The sequence below is a fragment of the Barbus barbus genome (genome assembly GCF_936440315.1).
Source record: "Barbus barbus genome assembly, chromosome: 9".
Lineage (NCBI taxonomy): Eukaryota > Metazoa > Chordata > Actinopteri > Cypriniformes > Cyprinidae > Barbus > Barbus barbus.
The window spans coordinates 12,515,802-12,541,888 of NC_136737.1; the positions used below are offsets into that span (position 1 = coordinate 12,515,802).

Sequence of the window (26,087 nt, forward strand, 5' to 3'; positions counted from 1 at the left end):
CATCCATTGCACTGATCACAGCTGTCCCCAATCACACATTGCACTGATTACACAGCTGGTCTCAACAGACACACTTTATAAGCATTGGACTTCCTCTCTGTCATCACCGAGTATTGTATGCACTTATCGTTACCCTAGATGATAGCTACCTTACAGAGCCTTTCGTAGTTTTCATAGTCATAGTCTAGCCTTGCCTGTTTTGATTCTAGTCTGTGCATCTTAAACCTTTGACCTGCTGTTTTGGATTGTTTTTGGCCCTGCCTGGATTATTGCTCGTATACCTTGATTATCTCTCTTTGCCTTGCCCTGTTGGATACTGTTCACTGATCGAAGACCCACGCTTGTCTAAGGAATACTCTTTGTCTTGCCTCGTCTATGTCTGTTTGCTGTGTATCGGCCAATGTTTGTTTATGACCACGCCTTTTAATAAAGCTTTGCAGATGGATCCTCATGCTTCTGTCACTCCTTTACAGGGACAGACTAATTCATCACGCAATATTCTTGAATCGAAAACAAAGTACATGAACCAGTTAAAAACATCAGGACAGGATTAAGCTACAGAGTTCAGCAATTGAACATGGCAATTATTTTGAAACGTGCGCTTTTCTTCCTGTTCATGTCACATACACATGACTCAAGAAGTTTGACTAAGGTAGCTTTTTGGTGTGTCCAAATGACAAACATGAGTTGCTGCATCAGATAAGATTTTTTGTTTTCTCATTTACAGGAAATATTGCTTGTGCACAGAGAGGTCTTGTGTAAGAAAGACGTCTTTTTTACAAGCAGGCAAGAGTTTCAGTGACAGACCAAAAAAGGCACTCCTTAACTGAGCTCAAAATGAGAGTTCCTGTAAAACTCCTCGGCTTTGGCTTTTGGTTGCTTTCCTTAAATTGTGCCCGATGTCAAGGCAAGTGATTTTTTTATTTTTTTTTATATGATTTATTTTTATTTAGATATTACCGACTTATAAATGTTACAGTATATTACATGTAGTTCCCAAAACATTTAACTGTACATATAAAGAGTGTGTTGATTAGTTGTGAGTGTACTTCAACATTTAATATACATGAGACAATTACGGCTTTGTGTAATTTTTGTTTGTGCTTCTCAGAATGTCGTCGAGAGGACATTAAATATGAAAACACACAATCAGTTGTGAAAGCTTCATACGCTGATGGTGAAACAGTGAAAGTGAACTGTGTGACAGGTTATACCGGCTTATATAAATTGAAGTGTGAAAAAGGAGAATGGAAGGAATCCATTGAGCGACCATGTACAAGTAAATGTCAAATTTTTCATAATTTTTGGATTATTAAATCGGTGGTATCATCTAAATTAAAACTTGTTTGATTTCTGCAGAGAGAAAATGTGGTCACCCCGGCGACACCCCACATGGAGATTTTAAACTTATGGAGGGGAAGGAGTTTGTTTTTGGAGCAACAGTGTTTTATACTTGCAAGAAAGGGTAAAAGTGCTTTATGCTTTTTTATTCTCTTTTTTATTGTAGGAAATGTATACCATCCTCATCAGTTTGAACATCCTTGTACTTGTAAAAAACCATTGTGTTGACAGGTATGAAATGGCAAGCAGAATCAATCAGCGCACATGCAGAGATCAAGGATGGGACAATGCTGTTCCTGTCTGTGAGGGTATGATTTCTTGAAAGTCATTGTTTTTCTTTTTTGTCGCTTGATTTCTTTATCATATACTTCTGAACTAGTGACTCATAAGCTGCATTTATACAAGAGAATCATTACTAAAATGATTCATTGATTTATTTACTATTGAACGATTGGTTTGTTGGTTCCTTTTTTATTAATTTTCATATTCATTGATTACCTAGTGGTGAAATGTCCAGCCATTCGCACAGATGGGGATGTAACTGCATCAGGAAACACAGAGGAGGGAAGTTATGGTGATGCTATTCACTTTGAGTGTGTATCTTCTGATAAAAAGATCAACGGAAGTAGTGACATTCATTGTGAAGAGACGGGCAAATGGAGTGACGCTGTTCCAAAATGCAAAGGTTCATTTCCTTTTTTTATGTCTGTATCTTCACCCAAAGATAACAGATTTCTGTGCTTTATTCAAAGCACCAGTTTTAATTATTCTTATTTCTCTCACTTTTCATTCAGAAATAACATGCAGAGCACCTGTCATTTCAAATGGATATATTGTTGAGCCACTGCCAGAATACCAGAAAAATGCCATATTAAAATACAAATGCAATCAAGGGTTCAAGGAGAGAGAGGGAATACCCAGATGTGCTAAATTTGGCTGGACTCTGAACCCAGAATGTGATGGTACTACAATACTTCCAACCATATATTTTTCATAATGCAAAAGACTTGGTTGCATCACACATGAACTGAATCATTCTTTTAAAAAAAAACCAACAAAAAATAAACAACAAGAAGCATAAGTTAAACCTAAGTTAAGCCTAAATTGAATTTGGATAATTTGTGACTAAATATAGTTTGTAGTTCATCTTTTGCAAGAGGCAAATATATTATATATTATATTATACACACACACACACACACACACACACACGTTCAAAATGATTTGTCTCCTGCAAAAGACAAATGCGATCCAGTTTCACAGATTTTTGGTGCTTCACCTCTTCTTACCCTTAGTTCTATATAATTATGTCTTGTACAGAAGTAACATGTGAGCTGAAGTCAACTACATTTGGAGTGCAAAACATCAACCCGAAGGGACAAAATACTTTCAGAGCTGGAGAAAGTGTGACGATCACCTGCTCTGAAAAATACTGGTTATTTTTTACAAAAGAAACCACCAGATCCTTTACATGCAAAGACAACGGACAGTGGGATCATATGCCTGTCTGTGAAGGTAAGACTATAGAGAAACACTTCTGGATTTAGTGATGAATTTAATGCATGTTATTAAAAGCATGTATCTTGGTTCAGAGATTACATGTGAAGATCCACATGACCAGCGTGTGTCTAGCCCATATTTCTGGGGAAAACAGAAATTTGGAGAAAAACAATCTTACAGTTGTAAGTCTGGATATCGTAAAACGGCAGAAGAGGCCACATGTACACGAGACGGATGGTCACCAAAACCACTCTGTACTGGTATGTTCTGCTGTGAAATTAAAATATTTGCTATACTCACAATATCATCTATACAATTATGCTGATGTTTGTTTTTTTAGAAATTGTGTGACCTCTCAAAAAACCCAAATGCTGTGGGATGTCAAAAATCTAACTACAAAATCAAGTCTAGAATAAAATAGAATAGAATAGAATAGAATACCTTTTCAGCAGTGACTCTATGATTTTGAGATCTATTGTTCACATTAAACTAACTGCTAAACTGTGGTACACAATGTTGACACGTAAGCCTTTTTTTTATCAACAAGCAATCACCCAGAACAACCTAGAAACATCAGATACTCACTGGCATCATGGTGCAACTCAAATTTTCTTCAGAAAATCTCATTTAGATATAGATTTTATATTATATATTATATATTATATATTATATTAAATTAATTATATTATATTATATAGTGCCCTTGATAACCACCAGATGCACTCCATCCCATACCTCTGTCACTCAGTCTTGGACATCCTTTCCCATAATCCTTAGAAACACACTTTAAAAACAGAAATGTGCTGCAAATACTCACAAAACAAACAAATACAGAAACACGCTGCAAGCACAGATCACAACAGAATGCTTATGAAAATTAGCCATGCTTTACTACAAAAAAGTGTTTACTATTGTTAAACCATAGTAACCACAAATTAACCATGGTTTTGCTATATTTACCATAGTTTAACCATGACATTTGTAGTAAACGTGGTTATGCAAATGGTAGTAAATAAGCCAGACTTTTAATATAATAAAGCCATTGTTCATGTTCATAAGGGAAATGTTTCAAGGGGACCCCATGCTTATGAAAATTAACCATGATTTTATTATAGTAAAAGTGTAGCAATTTTCTTAGCATTTTTGTTTTGCTTTATTTTAATTTATTTTATTGATTGCTATTACTATTTGTATAACCACCATTTTACAAATACCATGGCTAACTGGTTAGTGTAGCTAAAACCATGGTTAATTTGTGGTTACCATGGTTTAAATATAGTAAACTATAGTAACCATTTTATTCTTACACAATAATACAAATATATACAGTATTTTATTTATTTGTTTGTTTATTTTATTTTTTATACTAAAACCATGGTTTATAGGGATGCATGGAAATAAATTCTTTGCCGAAGCCGAACAAAATGAAACACTGGGCCTAAAGACGAATACCGAACATGTTTGTTTTCCGATGTATTTAGTCATTTTTTTCACCATTTCATAAATTAATTAGCCAAAATGTGCTTTTTACGGTTTTGTCTTGCTTTTCAAAGAAAAAAAAAAATCAATTACAAAACTACAATGTATTTACTTAAAACTGATTTTTTTTTTTTTTTTTACATTCTAGCAGACATTATACCAACAAATCACAATTTAACTTAAAATTAATAAGTCAGTAAAATAATATATGTTGGCCATTTTTGAGACTCCCTTCTTGAATCAGGCATGCATTTTTTATTTTTTTTATTGTACAAACAAATGCAGCCTTGCTGAGCAGAAGATGATTATTTTAAAACATTAGAATATATTGCAGATCCCAATTTGAACACTGTGAATCTTACAATGTATTTATAGAGCTGTTGTAATTATTATTATCAGTATTATTGTCTTTATTTTATTTTACTGAACAACAGTAAAATTACAATACTAACATTTATGAATGTTGATGGAGTTCTTGCTTTTTTTCAGCATTTATTTTGGCAGAAACCCGCAGGAAGACCTCAGTGCTTCTTTTTGTTGACAACAGCAGATTTATAAATGATGTTTGTCGCACATGTCGCATTGTCACATGCCTTTAAAAAAAAAAATCATAAAAATGTCACTGAGCAACTGACGACTAACACAGTTTCAGGCAGATTTTCCTCACGCTTTGGACTTTGAACCCTGCCTAATGAGCTTGTGCAGCACTGTTTGAATACATGCAATTTGTGTGTGTGTATTAGAACACATAACATTCTTCAGTTTATTTACTAATTGTTTAAGGGCATAATGCGATTTCAATCATCATACAGTAACCAGCAACAACCACCCCTTCCTCAATCTTCTCATCGAAGAAATGCAATGCAGTGCTAAACAGTCTCTTGTTGTCAGTGCTTGCAATGATTTTTTTTTTTTTTTTTTTGCATTTTTCACACTTTTAAATGCTTCCACACTGCTGACATGTTTGCTGCATTAATGCGCACCTGTTTGATCGTGTCACATCATTGTTCGGTACAATTTATTTGGTCATTAGAGATTTTTTTGCTATTTCAGCCAAACAATTTCGGTTACCGGACATTCGGTGCATCCCTAATGGTTTATTTTTGTAAGGGAAGTTGTGAAAATAAGTTAGCCAGTTTACATAACGTTTCACAGTTAAAGTAAATGAGTATTTGGTCAGCTTATTTAGACTAATAATATCCAAAAAAAAGCTAAGGAATCATATGACCAGGATGTTAAAATAAACAAAAATCTCACCTTTCAGAGTAGACATTGATAATGTCCCAGTCAGGTCCATCACTTTTTGCGGTTACCTTAAACATTTCCAATATGTTCTGTACATAGCGTTTCTGTATTTAGTTGATTGTGTTGTGAGAATTTACAGCATATTTCTCTATTTGATTGTGTTGCATTTGCAGCACGTGTTGTCAAACTGATGAAGACGTTTTCTTAATTTGCATGTGTTTTGTCATGTACAGCACATTGAGCTCTCTCAGCTACCATTTACCAAATACTAAATATCGCACTGTACAGAATGTGTGTCTAATATGAACAACAACATTTAATCTGTTCGTCAAAAGCTGTAATTTGTTTTATTTTCATTTTTTGGATATTTTTATTTAAAAAAAGTCTCCTATATAGCGACACATCGGACCCAGTTTCACAGATTTTTTATGCTTGATCTCTTCTTACCCTTAGTTCTTCTATATAATTATGTCTTATACAGAAATAACTTGTGAGCTGAAGTCAACCACATTTGGAGTGCAAAAGATCAGCCCAAAGTGGAAAACTATTTTCAGAGCTGGAGAAAGAGTGGAGATCACCTGCTCTGAAAAATACTGGTTCATTTTTACAAAAAAAGACAGCAGATCATTTACATGCCAAAATAATGGGCAGTGGGACTATGAACCTGTTTGTGAAGGTAAGATTATAGAGAAACTCTTCTGGATTTGGCGATTAATTTATTGTATGTTATTAAAAGCATGTGAATCTTGTTTCAGACATTACATGTGAAGATCCACTTGACCAGCATGTGTCTACACCAAACTGGGGAAATCTGAAATTGGAAGCAAAAAAGAAATACAGTTGTAAGACTGGATATCGTAAAATAGCAGAAGAGGCCACATGTACACGAGATGGATGGACACCAAAACCACTCTGTACTGGTATGTTCTGCTGTAGAGTATTAAAATTTTTGCACATAACATTAAATATATCATTATGCTGCTTTTTTTATTACGTGACCCATCAAAAATACCAAATGCAGAGATTGTGGGAAGTCAAAAATCGCTGTCTGCCCTCTAGGTCTCTGTGAACTTGAGCGTGTCCAAATAAATAAATAAAATAACTAAAAGTCCATGTTTGCCTCACAGACATGAAAAATATATCTATAGAAAATGTCTACTTTTAAATGAACCAATTTAAATGGAAAACAAATATTTTCAGATCATGTAATCCATATGAAATGTGCACGTCCACTGTGAAGATGACAAGTCAGTCTTAGGTTACATATGTAACCCCAGTTCCTCGAGGGAACGAGATGCTGCATCCGAGAATGCTAGAGGAACGTCTTCAGCATAACCGGCTCTGTATACAAGTGAAATCTGTCCAATGGATGGGCGAGACATCACGGGTGAGGTGACGTAATGACCAGCTGGTACATAAGCACGTGCAGTGAAACCGGTGTCAGCTTCTGGAATGAAGCAAGCACTGGCAGTGATGCTGAAACTGTGGCATCGAGACACAGCGTCACATTTCCTCAAGGAACTGGGCTTACATACGTAACCTAAGACGTTCCTCTTCAGGAACTCGAGCTGCGTTCGAGAATGCTAGGGGAACAAGATATCCACACTGCCAGACTTACCAGTCCCTGCCCAGTGTGTATCCCTTCGGAGCACATCTAGGGCGAGAGGATGGAAGAGCCTGGAGTGGCCCGCATGCCCAGGCCATAGAACGTCACAAAGGTCAGGGGCGTAGACCATCCGGCAGTGTTGCAGATGTCCTGTATTGGGACACCTGCGAGGAAGGCTTTGACCGTGCTGGGCGAGGCTTTGGCCATGCCAGGAGCAAAGTCCAAGTGAGTAGGGGCCACTGACAGGGACTGCAGATCCCCAACTCTCTTTAGAGAAGAAATAACCAGAAGAAACAGTCTTCAGGGTGAGATGGCGATCAGAGATCTCCTCAATAGGCTTGAAGGGAGGCCTACAGAGGGCATCCAACACCACAGCCAGGTCCCAAGGAATAATCCGGGACCATACTGGGGGCCTTAACCTCAGTGCACCATGGAGGAAATATGTAACGAGGGGGTGTCTACCCACCGACTGTCCACCAAGAGAGGCGTGGTAGGCCGAAATCGCCACCACATAAACTTTCAAGGTGGAGTGGGTTAACCCTGCGGAGAGTCAGGAACTCCAGCACTGTATCAACCAGGCAGTTAACTGGGTCGAGCTTGCGATCTCCGCACCATGAAGTGAAGAGTCTCCACTTCAGGGTGTACAGTTTCCTTGTTGAGGGAGCTCTGGATTGGAAGATGGTCTCAACAACCTCGGTTGAGAGACCGGAAGCTATGAGCGGTGCCCCCTCAGGGGCCACACCCACAGCTTCCATAACTCCGTTCGGGGATGCACAAGGGTGCCTCCTGCCTGTGAGAGGAGATCCCTCCTGATGGGAATCTCCCATGGAGAGTCGTCGAGGAGGGAAATCATGTCCTAGAACCATACTCGGTCCGGCCAGAATGGGGATACTAGCAGCAGCAGGACCCCGTCCCGGCGCACTCTCTCCAGAACTCCGGGGAGCAGAGCAATCGGGGGAAAAGCATACAGACGAAGCCTTGGCAATGTCTGTACCATGGTATCCAGCCCCAGTGGAGCTAGATGTACCAGAGGGGACATTGCGCTGTCTCTTGAGTAGCGAAGAGGTCCACCTGTGCCTGGCCAAACACTCTCCAAATCTGCTTCACCACCTCGGTGTGCTTCACCACCTCAGCCACTCATGACCGCTCCCCAACCGGTGAGGGACGCGTCCGTTGCTAGCGTTACGGAGCTCCCAGCACAAGAACCAAGGTTGTCTCCACATGTCTCAGGCACATAGGCACCGCCGTGTGACCATGATCATGCAAAGCAGGTTTCCCCTCAGGGAGAACCCCTTGGTCTTGAGCCACCACTGTAGGGGTCTCATGTACAGCAGTCCAAGAGGTATCACGTTGGATGCAGCTGCCATTAGTCCCCGCAGTCTCTGAAACTGCTTGACAGTGAGTGACTGGCCTTCTTTCACTCTCCTGACTTCCATGAGGATCGAATCGATCCGAGCAGGGGACATACGTGCCTGCATCATGGTCGAATCCCACACCACACCAAGATAGGTGGTTCTCTGTGATGGAGAAAGCACACTCTTCTTGGCGTTCAGTCTTAACCCCAACACTTTCATGCAAGCGAGAACAACATCTCGATATTGAGCTGCCATCTGCTCTGATTGAGCGAGAATCAACCAATCGTCGATGTAATCAAGTATGCGGATGCCTCATAGCCGCAGCAGAGCTAACACGGCGTCCACACACTTCGTAAAAGTGCAGGGTGAGAGTGCTAGGCCGAAGGGAAGAACCTGATACTGGTAAGCTTTGCCCCCGAAAGCAAACCTCAGGAACTTCCTGTGAGTGGGAAGGATGGGGACATGGAAGTATGCGTCTTTTAGATCGATCGCGACAAACCAGTCTTTGGACCTGATTTGAGACCCAACCTGTTTGAGTGTAAGCATCTTGAACTTCAGTCTGCTGACTGAACGGTTCAATTGACGCAGATTTAAAATGGGATGCAAACCTCCATCCTTCTTTGGAACTATGAAGTACAAGCTGTAGAACCCGGAGTCTCTTTCATGAGGACGAACCTCCTTCCCTAAGAGAGTATTTACTTCTCATTCCATAACCAGAGCCTGCTTGGGGCCCACCAGAGTGAAATTCCCTCTGGTAAAAGTATACAAATATACGCCAAAATGAAGCAGTCAGGGTTTTTTACTAAATAAATCTACACAAGTTGTGCTTATATCTAATTAGGCTATGTGTGTTGAGATATTTAATATTAAAATAAATGTAGCCTAATTTGGTTTCAATGGTTAGATGTCTTTTTTTCTTATTTTACCATAATCATGATATTGTAACTGTCGTGTCTTGCTCACTTTTCCATGAACAACCGCGCATAAATCATAGTCTGGGACTAATGAAATTCAATAATAACGTCAATCACATTTACAGTAAAGGCTTATATTTGAATATGTTTTTCATTTATGAAGAATTAGAAGCGTGTGTATGATGTTATTTAGCCAATGCACATTTGATCGAACGATGCTAGGCATAAGTTAGGCTATTGTTTACAGAAAGGATGCACATTCACATCTGTTTTCCGTTAATTATCACGTTGCGCTGTGTATCTGGCCATACAGAATCCTGATGATGTCCTTTGTTGTATGTTCCTGTCAAAATAACGGAGTTCCTTTGGAATTCTTCAGCTGTTTAGAACTGCCGGGTTTTCTGGTAGTGGGCAGGACTAATGTGCAAACGACAATTTCATTGGCTGGCACTCACCTATTATCGTCCCTGTTTTGATTTCAGCGAATCAGTTCAAGCGAACGCAGACAACCTGATTAATATTCATGAACCCAGCAGCTCAATAATCCTTAGTGGGTTTTATATTATTCTTACTAGTAGTAGAATCCATAGTAGCTTTATCTTATCAGTATTATTTGTAGTTTATATCATCATTTAATGCTAAATTATCATAATATCATATAATGTTTGACTGACTGATGCTAAGTGAGATATTTAAAGAAGAACTGTGCCATTTTCCAAACATAAACTTATATAAAATTAATATTAGTCTGGTGAGTGAGTAAACAAAAAAAAAAAAAATTACAAGCCAATGGAAATTCTATTGCCAAGGTGTCAATAATGGGATGATAATATTTACAATAATCAATTGAATTTAATAGGTGTCTCTCACATTGTCCCACAGAAACATTAAAATAATGTACATTAGTGTGCAATGTTTTATAATAATAATTTATTCTATTTAGTGACCATTTCATTAATTTAACATGTTTAATATTGGGGGCATCCAAGTTATCTGACATATTTGAACATTAGTTAGTTTATTTAGTTTAGTAATTAGTTTACTTTATAATGATGTAACTCAGTTACTGTTTGTGAGAAGTAACTAGTAATATAACTAATTACTTTTTTAAAGTAACGTGCCCAACACTGTATATTATACAATGATTTATTACTTGTCTTTGTTGAATAATACAGAATATAAAAAGCTTTAAAAGATAATCGCATATTAAATCGCAATCACAATATTGGTAAAAAAGAAAAAAATTGAATATTTTCCAATATCTTTCAGCTCTAGGATAGACAGTATATATGGATGCCATTATAGGTGTTGTATTCCTATTGGTAGATGTGATCAGCTGAGAGTCACTGGAGTTACTTATTTTAAAAAGTAACAGATATTTTGTTGTAGATTAAAAAGTAGGGTAAACGTACCTATTAAGCTCACCAAAATCTACATTGAGACATTTTTTAGTGCAAAAGATATTGGTTTCAGGACAAAAAGTTATGTTAAAATAAAATATTAATCTCTCACACAAAAATATTTAATATTATTTTAAATGACAAAAGCATTTCAGTTAAGATATAGGCTACATCATTAAATTCAAAAAGTCTGGCTGTGCTTAATGGGTACATTTTTGTACCCTTTAAGCACACACATACTGCAGCCATGGAAGCAAGAAAATAAACTGGGTCAGAGATTGCAGATTTAAAAGTTATATAACCACAGCATATATTAACTCAAATCAACTCATCAGTTAACAGGTTTGTCGCCTCCCATTGACGTGTGCTCGTTGTGTTGCATGTCCTCAATTTGACAACCCACACGAGCATTGACAAAGTCCCTTACCAATACACTAGATAGCTTTAAGCAACAAGCATGTTGCTTTCTTAATCACAGCATGTTGCAGTAGTCAAAGAAGCTTAAAGAAATAGCATAACCAGATGAGCCATAAGCAGCAAGCATATTTCAAGAACATTGAGATGGCCTTAAACAACAGCTTAAAATTGAGCTTCTTGCTGTTGCAAGTTTAACCGGGTACCAGCACGTTGCAGTAACAACCAATAGCCTAAAGCAAAAAGCAGGTCTAGCAACATGTTACTGAACATTAGAAAAGCCTTAAACAAGCAACATCCCAATACCCCTGATAGCTTTAAAGCAAATACCTTCTGAAATAGCATAGACTGGGGCAGCATGCCCTTTACAGAAGAAGAACAGCAGTGAAGGGGCGCTCTTCTTTAATAACTGGATGAGAAGAGCAGCATACCCCTTTAGTGCAGTACAGCATATGGTCAATACCCAAAGTTCAGGCAACATGCATGTTGCCCTTATCCAGATAATTGTTTTTATCGTTAATAGCAACATTTAATAGCAAAATGTACATACTGTGCGTTAAGTATCAAGCATGTTATCAATACACTAGGTAGCTTTAAGCAACAGCAGGTCGCTGACTTAAACACAGCATGTTGGAAATAATAGTCGGATAAGTTTAATGAAACCGCATTCCCAATACTAGATAAGCCTTAAGCAGCAAGCCTGTTTCATATCAAATAGCCTTAAACAACAGCTCTAAAAACAAGCCTAGCTGTTTAACTGAGTAACATTACCAGCGTGTCAAAATACAACCAAAAGCAACAGCATGCCAAGCAACAAACATGTTACTGAACAAACTAGCAATATTTGCCGATAGCATATTTGCCAGGCAATGAGAATAAAAGAAGAAACTTAGCTTAGCTTCGTGAAGCCATTCAGAGATTAATAAAGGGTTGTTACATGGATGCTTGATCCCCTTCTTGATGCTTCTTCCAGTGGGGAAAAGAGATCTCCAGGACCATCTCTCAGAGGACCATTTCTATCCTGCTTTCCAAGCCAGCAAATCCACTCTATCAGGCGGTGTTTTAGTAGGCCCAGTCCACCCTGTTCCCGTGGGCGATTTTGCCGCAGAACCCTACGAAAACAAATGTGCGCTCATTAGATAGTCATGTGGAACGAAACCATTTCTAAACAGAAAACGAGCTGACAGAACCATTATACTCATCTTCAGCTCGCGCCGATGCTGTAACATATAAAGTTCATGTTCACACAGGCTCCACAACTTAATTCAAACTTTTTTTCTTGTTAAACCCCGCGAACGTTCGGTAAACAAAAGCTATCCAAATATTAGTAACGCCATTTCTTCTTGCACGTTGTCCGCCATGTGTTTACTCTAAAGTCACGTTTGTCAGGGTGAGATTTCCCGCGTTTACAGTCGTGATCTGTTGTATGTGGTGTGCTGTCACATGGGAACAAAACTGTTAAATATATATTTTTTGTTTGTTTGTTTATTATTTGTTAGTGGTATGCCTAAATCATGTTAATAAACAGTTTACAAATGTTAATGTTGAACTAGTGTACACTTTACAATAAGGTTCACAATTTCCCTTAGTAAATATTTGTTAATGGTAAGTCATGTTAATAAACAGTTGACAAATGTTAGTTAGAAGCTAGTTGATGTTGGACTAGTGTACACTTTACAATAAGGTTCACGAATTCCGTTAGTAAATACTTTATTAATGGTAAGTCGTGTTAATAAACAGTCTACAAACATGAGAAACATTATCCATTGATGTTTAGATGGTTTCCAAGTTTACCAATAGCCCAAATAAGTGCCCAAATTAGTTATTGTTCATCCATCGTTTGTGTTAGCTGCTACATAAACTTATGTGTATATACTGTAAATAGTATAATTAAATAAAGCTTATTAAATAAAGCTATTTACAGGCATAGTTCATTGTTAGTTCATGTTAACTAAAGCATGAACTAAGGCATTCGTATAAGTTAACATGAGAAAAGATTAAGTAATGCTGAACACATGCGCTGTTAGAGCTCTGCATTTCAGCCCGGGCCCGATGGGCCCCGACTTTTTTACGGCCCTAGGGGCGTAAAAAATTTCCACGTCAGAATTCAGACGAATTCATTCCCAATTTCCACGTCAGAATTCAGACGCCGGCCTCGGGCCTGTTTTAGGTTTCTCCTTATTTTTATATTTTAGACATACATCAATTAGCGCTGGTGGAAACAACATGAGACCGTGCTGTCACAACTGAGAGTAGATAGATGGTGTTTAGTGTCCCGCAGCAGTTTTTTTAGTTCAAATGCACGCAATAGGCTAAAGCTTGCTGCAAAACCCCAGCAAACATAATAACCACGAATGTGTCCACGGGAAATAGTAAGGAGATATTTGAATTATTTAATAATAAACTAATGTTTTCTGAGTGAAATTGCTGATCCTCACTCGGCGTCTCCTCATTAGACGCGCCTTTAGAGAGAAAACCATCTTTAGTTTATGTTTTAGTTTTTTTTTTTTTTTCGTTAAGTGATAATTTAAAGCTTTCTATAGATAGGCTATATTTATCAATTCTGTGAGGCATGTATTCGCTCAGCTTCGGTTCATTTTTGTGAAGCGCTCCTGTTCAAGACTAGAAGGCAGAAAGAGCATCATGTTTGTTTTTGTTTTATAAAAGCACAACGTGTGCACACAAATAAAAGTAGACCCTTTACAGTTCCGAATGATGTATTACTCTTACCTTTATCAGAAAAAAATTATGTCGTAGGCTATTTTAAGTTGTTTCCACTAAAAAAAAAGCAAGTGTTTGCTCTGGGGCCTCCATGTCCTGCAGAGTGCGCTTTAGCTTCCACTCTCCCCACAAACTTGGATCTAAGCTAGCTCACATTATTATTATAGCGCAGGTTTAACGTTTAAACATTGATATGTGCTTGAACTGTTTTAGTATATCAATAGATTTTATTTTAGGCAAGTCGTGATGATTTGAGAAGGCTAAATTGATCAAATATAGGCTATGATCAGCTCACTGTCTGCCACTGGCCGCTTGGTCGTTACTTTAAAAAACAAAAACTTATATTTAACAAACAGAATACTCCAAACGTTTTTCAAAATTATCTTAAAAAAAAAAAAAATATACATATATATATATATATATATATATATATATATATATATATATAATCATTTTGCCATTACATACAAAATTTAACTATTTTTAATAGCAGAAACAGTAGTATAAACTGTTTTGGAAGAAGGGGGGAAAAAGACGGGCTCGGTTCGGACTCGGGCTGGTAATTCTGATGAGCTGTAGGACATGGGCCAGGCTAGGGCCTGAGAGTCTCGGGCCAGGGCCGGGCTAGCGCCTAATTTTGAGGCCCGTGCAAGGTTCTAATACCTCTTCATTCACTGCCACGAATTGCTGGCGGTCAGATAGGTACAATTGGAACCATGCCAATGCACTTCCTCTGATGCCAACATAATTTTCTAGTCTATTCCAAACAATGTTGTGATCGATGGTATCAAATGTGGCGCTATGATCCAATAGCAGTAAGAGAGAGATACAACCACATTCAGATGATAAGAGAAGGTCATTTGTAACTCTAATTAGAGTAGTCTCAGTACTATGATACGGTCTAAATCCTTACAGATATAATTTTTCTCTAAAAAGGAACATAGTTGTGATGATATTACCTTTTCTAGTATCTTTGACAGAAAAGGGAGATTCGAGATAGGTCTATAATTAATTAATTTGTTGGGGTCAAGTTGTGTTTTTTTTAATGAGGCAAACAGCCAGTTTGAAGTTTTTTGGGACATATCCTAATGACAATGAAGATTTTGTAATATTCAGAAAAGGATCTATGACTTCTGGAAGCACCTCTTTTAGTAGTTTAGATGGAATAGGGTTTAACATACATGTTGGTTTAAATGATTTAAAAAGTTTATACAATTATTGGTAACGCTTTATATTACAGCCGGCAATGTACCGCATAATTAAACAAAATTTACAGCGTACCTATTTGTAACAATAGAGTACCTCCACAGTACCTACTCATAGGTATAAGGGAACAATATGCAACGTTTGGGGAATAAGGGGGTAATAACCTGCGGAATTATAAAGCATTTATACTGTAAGTATTTTATAACTAAAGGGTACCTATTCTGAAATTACGTGTATGTAGAGTCTGCAATTTTCCGTGTCAGCATAACTTAAATCTGAACGTACATGTAGGTAAACGGAAACCTTTGGGGTTATAAGGGGATAATGACTTGAAAAATTAAAAGTATTTATACTGTATTTCATAAGTAATGCTCAACTATTCTAAGATTATGTGGTATGCATGACGTACTGTGTTTGGCAACAATATTATGATTTAGAAGTTGCTTTATTGTAATAACATAAAATATATGATGCAGTATATTTTACACTACATACTGGGTACTTATTGTATTATTACAACATATATCTTACATGACTTACAAATAGTAGGCCTATACTATAGGAAAATTTAGTAATTATAGCAAAGTTAAAAACCACCATAGTCGAGATTACTAAAGTATGGGGAAATTTTGAAATGAGTTTCTGCTATGATTTGGTTTAAAAATTGATATGATTTGATATGATTGAAATTTGCCTGATAAAAGAGCATTGCATATGGTCATCTCAGCAGCGAATCATGTCCGTTGAGGTGCAGTAGTGGAAAACTAGATTATCTGTTTCCAGCTGCTCCCAGGATATAGCATATACATTTACCATCATAATACACATGTACATTTACCGAATTTATGTTTTTTTGATAGCTGTAGTGCTGTTGGTGCACTTGAGCTTCCGTATGTGGTTTGAGGCAAGTAGAATAAAATGTACTACAACATTTTTCTCAACTACTATGCAAACATACACCCTTGTTACGTGTAGTTACTGTGTAAGTGTAACATCCGTGGGCTGTAATCTAAAGTGAAGCCTTGTTACCCTCTTGTTACGTGTAGTTACTGTGTGTAAGTGTAACATCCACAGGCTGTAATCTAAAGTGAAGCCTTGTTGCCCTCTTGTTACGTGTAGTTACTGTATAAGTGTAACATTAAATAATTTTAGTTATGCTACAATAGATGTGTTTCAAAGTTATTAACAATGAACTATTACATAGTTAAATGCAAGGTCCAAAGACCTTAAGGACCTTAAGTTAAAGAAATATTTTTATTATTTAACAAAATGTTAACAGATCTTTTCCAAGAACAGAATGCAGAAAAAAACTAATTTGCAACCACTTATACAAAATACAAAGAACAGTATATGCACACACACAAAATCATGTTCTACATTTATTTTTAATAGGTATATTATCATTTTTTTCCTTTCAGCTGTGGGCAGGAGTCCACAAATTTCTGGAGGTATTTTGCATATGCTTGCAAAGTTGTCCCTGCAGTATATAAGGGAGCAGAAAAGTCCTCCCCCTCTGATGCAGTTTTCACCGGTGATCACAATTAGAGAAAAATACATTGCAAAAAAAATAAAAAATAAACTGTTAATATGTCAAGTTTGCATAATGTAAAGAAGTGTTGCACAAAGCTTATATTTAACCAAATATATAAAATAAGGACTTCTGTGAGGACTCTGTGTCACAGCAATGTTTCAAGGAAAATCTGTAAGATTTGCCAACACTGTGATATGGAAAAGCAATAAATAATAAAATAACAAAGGACTACAAAAGTACACAGGTAACTGGAAAATAAAAACAAGAACTTAATAGTATAACAAAATAGAGAATATTCGACAGTCAGTAGGTGACACTCCACTCTGATGGGCTACAACTCACCTTAACTCCTGGGTATACCCTATACCTTACGAAAAACTTTTAACTATGCTTATACCAAAGTTAAAAATAGAAACATTGTTACTATAGTTAAACCATGGGTACCACAAAACAGCCATGATTGTGCTACAAAACCTGTGGTTAAAATCTCTTCAGCCCTGTTGCATATTTTAGCATTTTTTAATTTAAAAAAGTGCCCTACCGACAAACATTAGAGAACATTTATAAAATATAATCTCTATGTACAGAAAACCCGGTCCCACTTTATATTAACTGGCCTTAGCTATATGTACTTGCATCAAAAAATAAGTACAATGTACTTATTGCGTTTATATTGTATTGCAAATCACTTTTTCTGGTATTGAGGTGGGATACGGGTAAGGTTAGGGACAGGTTTGGTGGTGTGGGTAGGTTTAAGGGTGGGTTAACGAGTAAGGGATGGTTCAACAGTGTAATTATAAATGCAATTACAGAAATTAATTACAGATGTAATTATATGCAGGTATTTTTAAAATATAAGTACAATGTAAAAAAATTATGTACACAATATGTGCTTGGTACCAAATGATTAATTTAAATGTTAAGGCCACTCAATATAAAGAGGGACTGAAAACCCTCTAAATTTTAAACCATGGTGTTGTTTTAATGTATTTGTTCATAATTTTATGACAAACCCAAATTAAAAAAAATTCTGACAAGTTACTCACCCGTATGTCATCCAAGATGTTCATGTCTTTCTTTCTTCATTCGCAAAGTTTTTTTTGAGGAAAACATTCCAAGATTTTTCTTCATACAGTTAACTTTTATGGTGGCCAACCCAGTGGATTGAAGATTAAAAACGCAGTTTCAATGAAGCTTCAAAGGGCTCTACATGATCCCGAGCCGGAACAGTGTCTTGAGCTCTTCTCCCTCGAGGGAGCTGGCGAGGGCGAGCGGTAAAAAAAGCCTGTGCATATTCTAGAGGCTCTTGGTAGGCATGAGCCATATTGATGAACAGGGCTCATTTATCCATCTTCTTTGTTGGCCGTGTCTTCTGTTACGAACGCTCCTCCAAGAGATATGGGAAACAGTGGGTAAACGGAAAACAGGCTTTTAATGAATCGAGGGTATCAGAATACAAGAAATCAACATCCACATCATGTTTAACATAACTTTAAGACACGACAAACCAGACTAAGGAACTCAAGGCTTATAAAGAACAGGGAACAAAGAAGCAAACGAGATGATTAACACAAAACATGTGAAAGGATTAAACAATGATTATCTAATGACTGGAAACAACAGGAAATACCAAAAAAGGGCAAAACAGAACTAAAAGGAAACCAAACCGTGACAAATATTAAGTTCTTGTTTTTATTTTCCAGTTGCCTGTGTACTTTTGTAGTCCTTTGTTATTTTATTATTTATTGCTTTACCATATCACAGTGTTGGCAACTCTTACAGATTTTCCTTGAAACATTGCTGTGACACAGTCCTCACAGAAGTCCTTATTTTATATATTTGGTTAAATATAAGCTTTGTTCAACACTTCTTTACATTATGCAAACGTGACATGTATTAACAGTTTTTTTTGTTGTTGTTGTTTTTTTGCAATGTATATTTCTCTAATTATGATCACCGGTGAAAACTGCATCAGAGGGGGAGGACTTTTCTGCTCCCTCATATACTGCAGGGACAACTTTGCAAGCATATGCAAAAGATCTCCAGAAATTTGTGGACTCCTGCCCACAGCTGAAAGGAAAAATTGCCAATATGACTATTAAAAATAAATGTAGAACATGATTTTGTGTGTGTGTGCTTTATTTTGTATAAGTGGTTGCAAATTAGTTTTTTTCTGCATTCTGTTCTTGGAAAAGATCTGTTAAAATTTTTAAATAATAAAAAAATGTCTTTATTACTGCCCGCAGATGTTACACTTACACAGTAACTACACGTAACAAAAGGGTAACAAGGCTTCACTTTAGATTACAGCCCATGGATGTTACACTTACAAAGTAACTACACGTAACAAGAGGGTAACAAGGCATCACTTTAGATTACAGCCCGCGGATGTTACACTTACACAGTAACTACACGTAGCAGGAGGGTAACAAGGCTTCACTTTAGATTACAGCCCGCGGATGTTACACTTACACAGTAACTACACGTAGCAGGAGGGTAACAAGGCTTCACTTTAGATTACAGCCCGCGGATGTTACACTTACACAGTAACTACACATAACAAGAGGGTAACAAGGCATCACTTTAGATTACAGCCCACAGATGTTACACTTACACAGTAACTACACGTAACAAGGGTGTATGTTTGCACAGTAGTTAAGAAAAAGGTTGTAGTATATTTTATTCAACTTGCCTCAACCCACATACGAAACATCAATTATACAGTAATTATACGTGTTGTGTATTATGCTGTTATTTATCCTGGGAGGAGCTGGAAACAGGTAATCTACTTTTCCACTGTATTGCACCTCGACAGTTCAATGCTGGTGACCTAACTCGCTTCTGAGATGACCATAAGCAAAACTCTTTCATCAGGTAAATTTTCATATGGGAATTTCTAAACCAAATCATATCAGAAGCTCATCACATAATTACCCCATACTTTCAGATGAGTTCAGTAATCTCCATGACCCCACATAAATAACACTAGTAAATAATATAGCTTATATCCTTTAGTAAACTGGTAAAATTTATAAAGACTATGGTGTTTTTTAATTTCACTATATTTACTAAATTATACTACAGTATACTACAGTTTACTATTTGTATCAATGTCATGTAAGATATATATGTTGTAATAATACAATAAGTAGGCTATCCAGTACGTAGTGTAAAAATATGTTGCATCCTATATTTTGTGTTATTACAATAAGGCAAATTGTTCTAAATCATAATATTGTTGCTTAACACAGTAGGATATAAATACCACGTAATCCTAGAATAGTTACACCTTGCTTAGGAAATACTAACAGTGTAAATACTTTAATTTTCCAAGTCATTACCCCCTTATTCCTCAAATGTTTCCGTTTACCTACATGTACGTTCAGCTTTAAGTTATGCTGACGCAGAAAATCGCGGACTCTACATACACGTAATTTCAGAATAGGTAGTTATAAAATACTTACAGTATAAATGCTTTATAATTCTGCAGGTTATTACCCCCTTATTCCCCAAACGTTGTATATTGTTCCCTTATACCTATGAGTAGGTACTGTGGAGGTACTCTATAGTTATAAATAGGTACGCTGTAAATTCTGTTTAATTACGCAGTACATTGCGGGCTGTAATCTAAAGCATTACCCAATTCTTCCTTTCCTATAGAAGAAAATGAGTGGAATTGTTCCTCAGGGAGACTGCAGTGCACTATCTGATGCTATACTGTGGCTGACGGCTGCATGGTTACAATTTTATCTCTAATAGTATCGATCTTATAGGAAAGTAGTTCATAAAATCATTACTACTGTACTTTTGGGAAATGTCTGCACCTACTGATTTTATATTTTTTGTTAATTTAGCCACTGTATTGAATAAATACTTGGGGTTGTGTTTGTTTTCTTCTAAAAGCGAAAAAAAGTAATCAGATCTAGCGGTTTTTAAGGCTTTTCTGTAAGATAAAGTACTTTCCCGCCATGCAACACGAAATACATCTAGTTTTGTTTTCCTCCAGCTGCGCTCCATTTTCCGGGGTCCTCTCTTTAGGGCATGAGTGTGCTCATTATACCACCTTGTCAGACTGTTTTCCTCAATCTTCCTTAAGTGTAAAGGAACAACCGGAAATACTAAGCATATTAGAAGCAGCATTTATGCATGTTTGTAATTGCTCTGTGGACACGCAGACAGTTTGCTTGTCTGTTGATGCAGCAGTTTATATTTTTACACCTAACAGCATGCATATATTGGCTTATATTGTTCATTTCCATGTCTCCTGCTTTGTTTGAGGGTTATTTCACATGTTTTTGTGCATCAGCAGTATTTTTTACATGCTCACAGCAGCATGTTGTGGATGTATTGTCACTAGCAAGTCTCAGTACTTGCTCTGCTGCCACAGCAGCATAGGAGTTCTATTCCACCAAGACCAAACACATTAACATTGCCATGTATATTACCATGCCACAATCTCAAGAGAGTTGTCATGACAGAAAATATCCCAGATTTTCCAATCCAGATTTATTTTTCTTAAAGCGAAGCGAAGTGACATTCAGCCAAGTATGGTGACCCATACTCGGAATTCGTGCTCTGCATTTAACCCATCCAACGTGCACACACACAGCAGTGAACACACACACACCGTGAACACACACCCGGAGCAGTGGGCAGCCATTTTATGCTGCAGCGCCCGGGAAGCAGTTGGGGGTTCAGTGCCTTGCTCAAGGGCACCTCAGTCGTGGTATTGAGGGTGGAGAGAGCGCTGGACATTCACTCCCCCCCACCTACAATTCCTGCCGGCCGGAGACTCGAACCCGCAACCTTCGGATTACAAGTCCGACTCTCTAACCATTAGGCCACGACTTCCCCAAAGGGGACCTATTATGCAAAAATCACTTTTATAAGGTGTTTGAACACAGTTGTGTGGCCGCAGTGTGTGAAAACAACCAGCCTGTAATGGTAAAAATCCACCCACTCATTTTTTTATAATCTAAAATAATGATAAACAGTCTTTCAGAATGAGCTGTTTCAGATTCTCCCTCTGTTCACGTCACGCCATTACTGATTACTTGCTATAGCTGCTGGAGATATACAATGTCAGCTCCAAAGAGGCAGTTCAAGTGTTGTGTTTCGGGATGCACTAACGAACATAGGAGTCTCCATAGACTCCCTCCATCTGAGCCGTTGAAGACACTGTGGTCAAGTTTCATTTTCTAAAGCCGGGCTCACACTGTGCGATTTTTAATAGTCTTTTGCGATTGTTACTTGTCACACTGTACGAACATTATCCCCATGTCAGACTGTAGGATCTCAGTTGTCTTAATGTCAGACTGTACGACAGTCAAACACGACAAAAACGGACGTACTCACATTGCTTTAATATGCACGTTTGGAACTTTATTTATTAATGCCACATTTCTTGGTGATGACAGTCTAGAAGTAAAATAATAATAATAATAATAATCTTTGCTTTGCCTTCAGTGAAATGTGGGCCACCACCACAAATAAACGGTACAGATAAAAAGATGGGGAAAAATGAATACAATACAGGAGAGAGAGTTGAATACATCTGTTCCGATAAATACACATTGGATCCGCATTTCTCCAAATACTTGACCTGTGAGGAAGGCGAATGGAAAGGGAAAATAAAGTGCTTAAGTAAGTATGAACACTACACTCCATATACATCAAAGAGATGTGAGGCTTTTCTCAATGTATTTTTATTTGTGAATTTGATGTAATCTTGTACATTAAGTTGTACATTGTGCCAATGAATCAATAAATGTATTTTGACACTGACAGTGACACGTTGGGTTTATTTCAGAGTCCTGTATAGTGACAGTGGAGGAAATGGATAAAAGAGGTATACAGCTGCGATGGAAGGGAAAGGAAAATATAATCTCAGCACATGATGATATTATTGAATTTGCATGTCAGAGCAGCAAAAAAGCAGACAAAAACCTAAGACAAAAGTGTAATGATGGAGTGATGCATTTGCCTGAGTGTGTGTGACAGTGGAAATAAAACATTAATGAAGCATCAGCTGTACTACTAAGCACAAACAATTGGGGCAAATAAAAAATATATATATATATATATTTCCCATTTCAGTTTCTCTGTTTTGGATTACTTCCAAGTAAAATTAAAGAAATGCTAAAATTAATATTTGTAAAATGTGCATGTATAAGAACAACATGAACCCATTTATTCACCAATGCTTATTTCCCAAGTACAAAATTATGCATACCGTTGTGGTCAAAAATTTGCACATTGCAGAATCTGCAAAATGTTAACTATTTGATCAAAGATAAATGATCATACACAGTGCAGGCTTTGCTTTATTTAGTACTATCCTGAATACAAAATGTACATATAGTCCACAAGACAAAATATTAGTTGAAACAGATGATCCACGTTTTGTGTGTGTGTGTGTGTGTGTGTGTGACTTTTGTTCATGAGACCCTTGTTTGTCCTGAGCAGTCAAACTGCTCACTGTTCTTCAGAAAAATCCTCCAGGTGAGTTGATGATTTGGCTTTCCAGCATCTTTTGCATATCTGAACCCTTTTCAGCAGTGGCTAAATCATTTTGAGATCCATTTTTTCAGGAGAACATTACATAAAAACAAGGTGTATAATACATAAAGTCAATATTACATAAAGCCCTTGTATTCAGCTGTAAAGTTGCTAATTCCACTCTGCAATTAAAAATACTAAACCTCAAATATAAATTCATTTCATAATTTAGACTTTAGATAGATTTTTTTTTTTTAGATTTTTGGGCTTAAGGAGGTGAGTTGGTTTTGAGCGGGTTTCATCACTATGGTAACTTATGCTACACGGCTACCCTGCTCCAGAGCAGGTTTTATTCTGGGTTAGAGATTGCAAACCCGAACCTGACCAATTAGCTGTGAACAGCGTGAAATATAATAACAAACTGAGATCATACAATCCTTTACTTTTAGTGACTTTAAAACGCATTGCAATGGCATTCCAAGTAATTCTCAGTTACATATGTACCAAGGTTATTATAGCTTTGAATTATTTAAATTCGTTTTATTTTAATATAGGTTTCAAAATTTATATAAAATTCAGTTTAATTTGTATTAGTTTCATTAATAGTTTTGTTAGTTTTAGTTTAGTTTTTATTTTGTGAACACATTTTTATTTCATTTTATATAGTTTAGTTTCAGTTTTAATTTAAGTTTAGCAGAATTAACAGATCACTTCCAGGGGTCCAGTTGCATAAACTTAGCTAATAGCCACCATGTTAAGACTGTGTCTTAAGAACATCTTGGTTACATAGGTAACCCTCGTTCCCTGAAGGAGGAAACGGAGACGTACGTCGGAGTGACTGACGAATAGGAATCTCGCTAGAGAGGCCAATCTGCTTCGAGTGTAACTAAAACGAGCCAATGCACATTGGCATGCAATCATATGCAGCAGCTGCTCACCTCGCAGCGCGGGTATATAATGAGCAGCAGGCAGTGCTGGGGGTAACGCATTACAAGTAAAGCGAGTTACGTAATAATATTACTTTTTTCAAGTATTATTGACTGACAGTGCGCTGCGTGAACATGCTGTTACTGTAGTTCTAGACTAAATGTGAATGTGTATTAATTAAAACAGATTTAGTATTCATCAAAATGAATTTACTTTTCCTTCAGCCTGAGGTTTATTCATTACACTTTTTGGTGTGAAAGGGCTTTTACATTAGCTATAATTAGAACTTATTGTATTAAAAACAATCAAGCCCTGCTCATATTTAAAAGGTAACGCAAAAGTAACGTAACACATTACTTTCCATAAATTAGTTCCATAAAAATCTTCAGGTTTTTGCCGAGGAGGTGAAAAGGTAAGGCGGCAGCATCAGCGGGGTCCAGCGACTGTGGCGACGGGACGTATGTCTCCATTCCCTCCTTCAGGGAACGAGGGTTACCTATGTAACCGAGACGTTCCCATTCAGTCGGTCATGTTCACCGTACGTTGGACTGGCCGACGAATAGGAATCCCTACCAAAGTGCCACAGGAGCTGCCCCCTTCCAGTGCTCTGTAGCAAGCCTCCTGTACCCCCTTGCTTAAGGACGGTGGGACAGGGCAAACACAGAGAGTTTCGATCACTGCTGTTCCCCAAAACCCATTCATTGAGACTATTGGATAACACTGGGAAAGCGTACCCTTTCACTGGAAAGGAACGCTGCGGAAGCCACATCCTTCCCCGAAGGAGTTATGTGGAGAAGTACATATGGACTAACCCCGTAGGGCTGTACTTCATATGTAAGTATTGGGGTGACTCCAACCTGACGAGAGGTGGGTTCTCCCAGAGGGAAAGACACGGGCTTCGTTTAGGAGCAACCCCTGGAATAACACATATGGGATCCCCGTAAGGTCACACATATGGAACCCAGCCTAAATCCGGTTCTCAAGGATACAACAAAGTAAAGGCCTGGCGCCAGACGCTCCGCCACGTCTGGCTGCCGAAGGATGATCGGAGGATGCAACAGAGTCTGCCTTGTAGGAACTCTTTGGAGCAATAAGCGCATATAAACGCAGCAAGCCGACACTAAGCCGGGACCTCTCTGTGCCTCTGACCTGAGGTGAGAACACGGGAGGAGACCAGCTCGACACGAAGGCTATAGAATCTAGTGAACGTGTTAGGTGTCGCCCAGCCCACAGCTCTACAAATATCTGTCAGTGAGGCGCCACGAGCCAGTGCCCAGGAGGATGTCACGCCTCTCGTAGAGTGGGCATGCAACCTGAGCAGGCAGGGCACGCTTTGTGCTTGGTAAGCCAAGGCGATGGCATCCACTATCCAGTGGGCCATCCTCTGCTTGGAGACAGCCTTTCCCTTCTGCTGGCCTCTGTAACAGACAAGAGCTGGTCTGAGGTCCTGAGGCTTTGAGTTCTGTCTATGTACAGTCGCAAGGCACGAACTGGACAGAGCAAAGCCAGGGCTGGGTCTGCCTCCTCCGGCGGCAGCGCTTGCAGGATCACTACCTGGTCCCTGAAGGGAGTGGTAGGAACCTTGGGCACATAGCCAGGCCGGGGTCTCAGTCCCACTTGGCCGTCACCCGGCCCGAACTCTAGACATGATTTGTCAACCGAAAATGCCTGCAGGTCCCCTATCCTCTTGATGGAGACCAATGCAACCAGCAACAAAGTCTTCATATACAGAATCTTTAAGTCTGCTAAAGGCTGCTCTCCATAATGGTCCTCTCAGGTGGCTCAGGGCAAGGCGTACTGCTAGCAAATTGAGGCAGTTGACGTGCCAGTGCAGTTGGGGGCCCATCCACACCCCTGACACTGCATGCCCATTGTACGTGGCACCCCAGCCGGTGGCAGAGGCATCCGTGAAGACCACAGCATGCCGAGACTCCTGCTCTAGGGGCACTC

General features: G+C 38.1%; 1 protein-coding gene across 1 annotated transcript; it reads left to right on the forward strand.

The window, feature by feature from the left end:
* Positions 1 to 739: 739 nt before the first annotated feature.
* On the forward strand, positions 740 to 23,416 carry LOC306875470 (complement factor H-like). The gene is made up of 12 exons (XM_079426054.1): positions 740 to 907; positions 1,112 to 1,279; positions 1,360 to 1,465; positions 1,573 to 1,649; positions 1,844 to 2,026; positions 2,136 to 2,303; positions 2,662 to 2,856; positions 2,934 to 3,101; positions 6,047 to 6,241; positions 6,321 to 6,485; positions 22,179 to 22,355; positions 22,522 to 23,416. Exons 1-12 carry the CDS (start codon positions 838 to 840, stop codon positions 22,707 to 22,709), a joined length of 1,860 nt encoding a protein of 619 aa, XP_079282180.1. The 5' UTR covers positions 740 to 837; the 3' UTR covers positions 22,710 to 23,416.
* The last annotated feature ends 2,671 nt before the right edge of the window (positions 23,417 to 26,087 follow it).

What these genes read in the sequence shown, in the direction of transcription:
- LOC306875470 (XM_079426054.1), top strand. Translation starts at nt 838, where the DNA reads ATGAGAGTTCCTGTAAAACTCCTCGGCTTTGGCTTTTGGTTGCTTTCC. An exon ending in TCTGAACCCAGAATGTGATG is followed by an intron (nt 2,304 to 2,661) that starts GTACTACAATAC and finishes TGTCTTGTACAG; the next exon opens with AAGTAACATGTGAGCTGAAG. An exon ending in ACCAAAACCACTCTGTACTG is followed by an intron (nt 3,102 to 6,046) that starts GTATGTTCTGCT and finishes TGTCTTATACAG; the next exon opens with AAATAACTTGTGAGCTGAAG.